The sequence below is a fragment of a genome (genome assembly GCF_019968955.1).
Source record: "MAG: Porospora cf. gigantea A chromosome Unknown PgA_NODE_1641_length_5219_cov_332.428, whole genome shotgun sequence".
In the NCBI taxonomy this organism is placed as follows: Eukaryota; Apicomplexa; class Conoidasida; order Eugregarinorida; family Porosporidae; genus Porospora; species Porospora cf. gigantea A.
The window spans coordinates 1-5,219 of record NW_027151441.1 but is presented as its reverse complement, the minus strand read 5'-3'; the positions used below and the strand labels follow the sequence as shown (position 1 = coordinate 5,219).

General features: G+C 54.4%; 3 protein-coding genes across 5 annotated transcripts; 1 reads left to right on the top strand and 2 right to left on the bottom strand.

Moving 5' to 3' along the window:
* Window positions 1-12: 12 nt before the first annotated feature.
* Window positions 13-581, bottom strand: KVP18_004769 (uncharacterized protein; the record flags this gene model as incomplete). The annotated part of the gene is made up of 2 exons (XM_067957720.1): window positions 13-387; window positions 444-581. 2 exons carry the CDS (start codon window positions 579-581, stop codon window positions 13-15), a joined length of 513 nt encoding a protein of 170 aa, XP_067812196.1.
* Window positions 582-976: 395 nt separating this feature from the next.
* On the bottom strand, window positions 977-2,038 carry KVP18_004770 (uncharacterized protein; the record flags this gene model as incomplete). Of its 2 annotated transcripts, XM_067957721.1 has the most annotated exons (2): window positions 1,225-1,325; window positions 1,354-2,038. In XM_067957721.1, 2 exons carry the CDS (start codon window positions 2,036-2,038, stop codon window positions 1,225-1,227), a joined length of 786 nt encoding a protein of 261 aa, XP_067812197.1. The 2 variants fall into 2 exon arrangements, with proteins under 2 accessions (XP_067812198.1, XP_067812197.1); XM_067957722.1 differs by having other exon boundaries at window positions 977-2,038.
* A 151-nt stretch (window positions 2,039-2,189) lies between these two features.
* KVP18_004768 (uncharacterized protein) lies at window positions 2,190-5,205 on the top strand (the record flags this gene model as incomplete). 2 transcript variants are annotated; one of them, XM_067957718.1, is made up of 7 exons in its annotated part: window positions 2,190-2,476; window positions 2,505-2,644; window positions 2,683-3,002; window positions 3,031-3,105; window positions 3,133-3,466; window positions 3,505-4,236; window positions 4,264-5,205. In XM_067957718.1, coding segments are annotated over 7 exons (2,830 nt in total), but the record flags the coding sequence as incomplete, so codon positions are not given. The 2 variants fall into 2 exon arrangements, with proteins under 2 accessions (XP_067812195.1, XP_067812194.1); XM_067957717.1 differs by lacking the exons at window positions 2,190-2,476; window positions 3,133-3,466; window positions 3,505-4,236; window positions 4,264-5,205 and having other exon boundaries at window positions 2,560-2,644; window positions 2,683-3,047.
* Between the last annotated feature and the right edge of the window lie 14 nt (window positions 5,206-5,219).

Below are 5,219 nucleotides of genomic sequence, written 5' to 3'. Positions count from 1 at the left end.
TGAAGAGTTGTGTTAGCGACAAATGTCGAACTCGTGGTTCCACCCAACTACCCCTCGAGCCGTCAGCGTAAACAGCTCCGACGTTGTTCCCACAGTGCTTTGCTTCACCACGGTAAGCCGGTGGATCATTGGACCCACCTTATTAAGAGTCACTACGTTGTCAGGCATATGCCTCCAGCACAACCCCAAGGCCGAAGTTGTTTGTCCGTCATGGGAGGCCACCTGGTTGGTTATCAGGGCCCATGCACCGCCGCGATACAGCAAAGCCTTCAGTAGACTTACTACACAGCAGAGGTTTCGGGCTCTAGATGCAATAGCAGGTTGAATTTCTGTGCTCGGCAACTCGCGAAAGAGCCCAGCTATGGAGTCGACCACCAAAAGCTCGATCTGTAAAAAATTAAATTGGGAGAGTTTTTCATTTGTTTATAAAAAATGGGACGCACCTTTACTGTCGTCATTATCTTGGGTAGCTTCTCAATAAGAAACCTCCAAAACAAGCAGGGATCCGATATGTTCTCTACAAAAACGCATTTCAACAGCTCCGGTACTACACGCGGGTCATCGATACGTGCGACGAGCATCTCCTGCAGGCGTTCCACTGGAAAATGTCCTTCAGAGTACACCACCAACACCCCAAAAGACCCAATGGTAGACGCCACGTACGCCCGCTCCAATAGCTGTTTGCACTTTTCTCACACCTCACAGCTGCCACCGTAGACAGGACCAACTGTGTCTTTCCAGCCCCAGCATGGCCCTAGTCCAAACTCCCCCGTGGTCTCACGTGGATCTCGGTGCACTTCCCAGACTCGAACCCTCCAGCCAAAATCCGGTCCAGCGATGGTGTTCCTGTAGGCAGTCGTCGGCAACAAATTGAGGAGGCGCTCCTCAGTGATGACCAAATGCGTGGCTGCGACCGTGACTGCCACCAGCAAGGCGGCCACTCGAAGTCGAATCGCATAACAAAGACGCCGGCGACTCAATCACGGACAACCGACCTATCAATTCTTGCAGCTCGAGACCGGAGCGACTGCTCTAATGTGGCAGTCCGGGAGGCCGTTGGTAGACTCGTGCCATTCTGCACGTCGCGAGCCCTCTTCAAAGAATCCATCTCGGCTACGACCTTCTGCTTGTACTCGGCAGTAACAACAGCTCGCTGCTGGCTTTGCTGGTGCTTGCGAGCGTCCGCTTGCATGGCATCCCGCCTCGCAGCTCTTTGTTCCTCAGTCAGCTCGCGGCGCTCGTGACGGCGGGAAGGGCGACCACTGGCTGGACTTCCACGACTCCTGCGTCTGTCGCGGTCTCCATCGTGCGGTCTTTCCCGTCTGCTGCGACGTTTAGGACTAGGAGACCTACTTCGAGAAGAACGCCGTCGTCGACGTGATTTCCTGTCGTCTCGCGCCTCCAATTCCATGTCTTTTCTAAGGGCCGCAATCTTTGTCTTTAGCTTCGCGATCTCATCCACCAACTTCCATTTCAACTCCCCCTGAATGGAGACGGCCTCTCTCGCTCTGAGCTCCTCCGCTTCCTTTCGCAAAACTTTCTCACGGGTGAGAGGATTGTTGAGCAGAGCTTTTCGGTGGTTGTGCTCTGCCTGCTTGATCAGAAAGAGGGGATCTTCCCGTATCTTTCTGACTGTGTCTTCTGTGACCACCTTAAGGTCCTCCACAAAAAGATTCTCTGGCTTGGCGTCGATTCGTTGAAAAGCCGGTTTCTGCTCAGGGGTCTCCTCAATCTTCTTCCCCAGCAAGAAGGCCTCCTGTTCGCGTTGTTTCTGCGCCTCAGCAGGATTCTCGTACATCCATGTCATTCGTTCATTGGTCCTACCAATGGTAGGGTCGCTCGTCTGCAGTACCTTTCGCAGTTCCTCAATTCTTCGCTCATTGTTTCGTGCCTGTTCCAGCTCCTGCTGCTTCTGCAGATCCTCCTTGTGTTTTTCTTCGGCCAACCAGACCTTCTCAACGTTGGCGAAGTTACCAGGGTGGAAAGGCTTGTGATTGATGAATGCTGCGGCCTTCTGGCCGACTTTTCCCATGAACATAGCGACAACGGCAGAAAATAGTGATTATGGTGCCACGCATCATTCTAATGTCATTCACCTCCGACCCAACCTAGATCATCAAGTCCCACACCGTTACACCGCGCGAATGGCCGAATCGTCACATTAAATCCAAATTAGTCAGAATTACGTGATGCCCACCAGACTATTGACACCTAATGAGGGGCAAGGGTCGGATGGATTGCCCCGTCGGAGAACGACCCGGTGCCCTGTGAAGGTCTATGCTGCTACAAATTCTCGCACCCTCCTAAAGGTTCGGTTGGTTCAACAAATCTGTCGCCTGCCTCATGGGATGCCGATTCGCTCTATCATCTCCATATCACAGGGCCCTCTGGTGCTGTACAAGGTGGTGGTTTGGCATCGGTCGCCAATGACGCCCGATAACAGGGCCGTAGCACAGCATCTTATCCAGGCTTGCTAGTGAGGCGGTGAATCTCAGTCAACTCAGTTTCTGCGAGATCCCTCACCTCCCAGGACATCCATTTGCGTCTGTTACTAGACGCATGTTCTCTGAGCCAGTCGGGCTCAGGAAACTAGTGCACGCGGGACGACGGTTCCTTACTAGGATCCGCATATTGCCAGAAGTTGGTAGGTGTCGCCGCCTGAAGCCCCTCACACTTTCCCAGTTCGGTTATTCTTCTGGTATCCTGTTGAGTTGCAGCCTCATGTGCTCGCGCTGGACTCTAGCACAGGACGGATCAAACATTTTATCGCTGCTTCTTGTTCCGTGGAAGGCATGGTTTCTGCCGCGAAAGAGGCGGTGTCGTGGCTGTACGACCACCAACCGTGTGCCCCTCTGTTGTCTTTTCCGTTGACGGTGCAGAATCAAGGGTTCAAGAACGACCGCATCTGGAAACGGCAAGGTCGAGATGACGACGGGACAGAGTACTGGACGCGAGTTGTTGAGTCAGTGATGGATTCGTCCCTTGACGATCTCGATAAGGAGGTGAGGTCAAGTGCTCTTGGCCATCCAGATGTTGTTCACTCCTGATCATCTGCAGGAACTATGTAACCGCTGGGCGATGAAGCGACGCTGTGACTACAATCACGTGAGTGGATTGCCTCTTCCAACATAGACGCGCTATGTAATCAGAAAGACGTTGGAATCTCCGAGGAATGAACGCCATGACTCTACGCAGGCACCTCTGGCGGCTGACCTGCATTACACAGTGGGATTCTCCCGAGGTGGTCCCGCAGCATTTCAGGTGAGAGTCTTTCGATTCTTTCCCTTCTCCCCGGAGGCACCCAAGTCTCTGGTCTGCTCAGTCGCAATTCTTGTAGAACCCACAACGGACCTCCGCATATGGCGACAGGCGCAGAGGTTCGCTTTTGTCACGGTTCGTGGTGATTTGAAGTCAGGCATGGTGTCCGACTCTATCACCTCGAGTGACGGAGATATCACTAAACACCGTGAGTTCCGTCGTGACGTCCACATCATTACCTTCCAGTGCGTCGATCGCTTTGGGACCGGGAGCGCCGGGTGCCGCAGGAATCGGTGTCATGCTCGCCGCTAGCGCTGAGGCGTTCGTTCTTGCAGGCTTATCACCTGCTGTGCAGTTTGCATCTCACCGGTGCAAGCGCTGGCACTCCATCAATCTGGCTCTCATCTGTAGTGTTTTGCCCGAACTCAGATGATATTCCCACCACAGACGACGAGTCCGGCAGCCCAATACACCACGACAGGCGGCACTACCTAGAATTAAGTCGCAAGCATCGGCTGATACCTCGACATGAGTTCGACATCGCGGTACCGAACTCCTGTAGGGACGGAGCGGGTCTGGTGCGCCTACGTCGGCGAACGCTTGGCTCCATTCAGCCGAACCAAGTTCGCTTGCTCTCTGCTACTGGAGAGTGGTCGACGCGACGTAACAGTCTGCAGGGACGAATGCACAGCGACACCTTGAACTTAATGGGGAGTCCTCGAGACCTGATAACCCTAAGGCGAAACCCGCTGTCCACGGGCGACGGGGGTCAAGATCTCACCTTGACACCGCGTGACCGTTCAAGCCATGCGTGGCTTGGCATGAGCTCCCCACGGACGTACGATACACCCCGGTACCACGCCAAGTCGCAGGCAACACCCTTGGCAGGTCGAAAACCCCATCCGAAGAAGCCATTCAACTTGCATACTCGGACGCCGGAAACACGCATACCTCAGCCAGTGCTCCATCAGAGAAAGCGTGAGTTGTGTGTCACAGGTAATCCAGCCATCACGAAACCGAGGTCTACTCTGGTCAGCAAACCCTACATTCCCAAGGGGTACAAAGTCATCCCGAAAGTTCAGATCACTCCCCCTGCCCTGAAGCGGCGGCCTAGCGTGCCTGCTCAGGACACAGACACCCCCTACGGCAATTGGGACTTGCTTGATGATTTCAGCAGCGATCCGGCGTCATCCGCCCCTTCCCTGAACAGCTGCAACAACACCCCCAAACGCCAGACACACATCCCTCGGCTCCGAATGCCGTCGATGACCTGTGATAAAGGCCCCTCCTACCATCGCGTAATGTCTTGGAGTTCGTACTCAGTGGACTACCATCCCGAACTAAGCAAATCGACCGATGAAGAAAGCGACGAAAGTGTTATCTCCGATAGCTGCGCCATCGAATCTGGGAGCAGTTACTCGAACGCCGTTCACCTGAGGTCGTCGGCAGATGGAGGCGAATACTCCCAACAATCATCTGCTAAGAAGCCTCTTCAGAAGAGACGTCGCCCTAAGAAGCAGAAGCTGCCGGTTTCTGACGGGCCTGTGGTCGAGAATGAGCCCAAGCGTGTCCGATCATGGAGTAGCAACTCGTACGACGTCTACGGACGACCGAGGATTCATCGTGACAGCTCTGAGTCGTCGAGTCCCACGCAGAGTCGCAGCGTTATCTCAGACCTTGACGACTCTGCCGTCTTTGAGGAAAGACGACTTGCAGAACCTGTTGCCGGTGTCTCCTGTTATCAGCTGAAGGATGATCGGGGTGATACGCATCTTCAGCAGGGACGTCGCCCTAAGAAGCAGAAGCTGCCGGTTTCTGACGGGCCTGTGGTCGAGAATGAGCCCAAGCGTGTCCGATCATGGAGTAGCAACTCGTACGACGTCTACGGACGACCGAAATGTCCCCGTGACCACACTGAACTGTTGAGCACCGTCTCAAGATTGTCCAGTATGGTCTCCGAC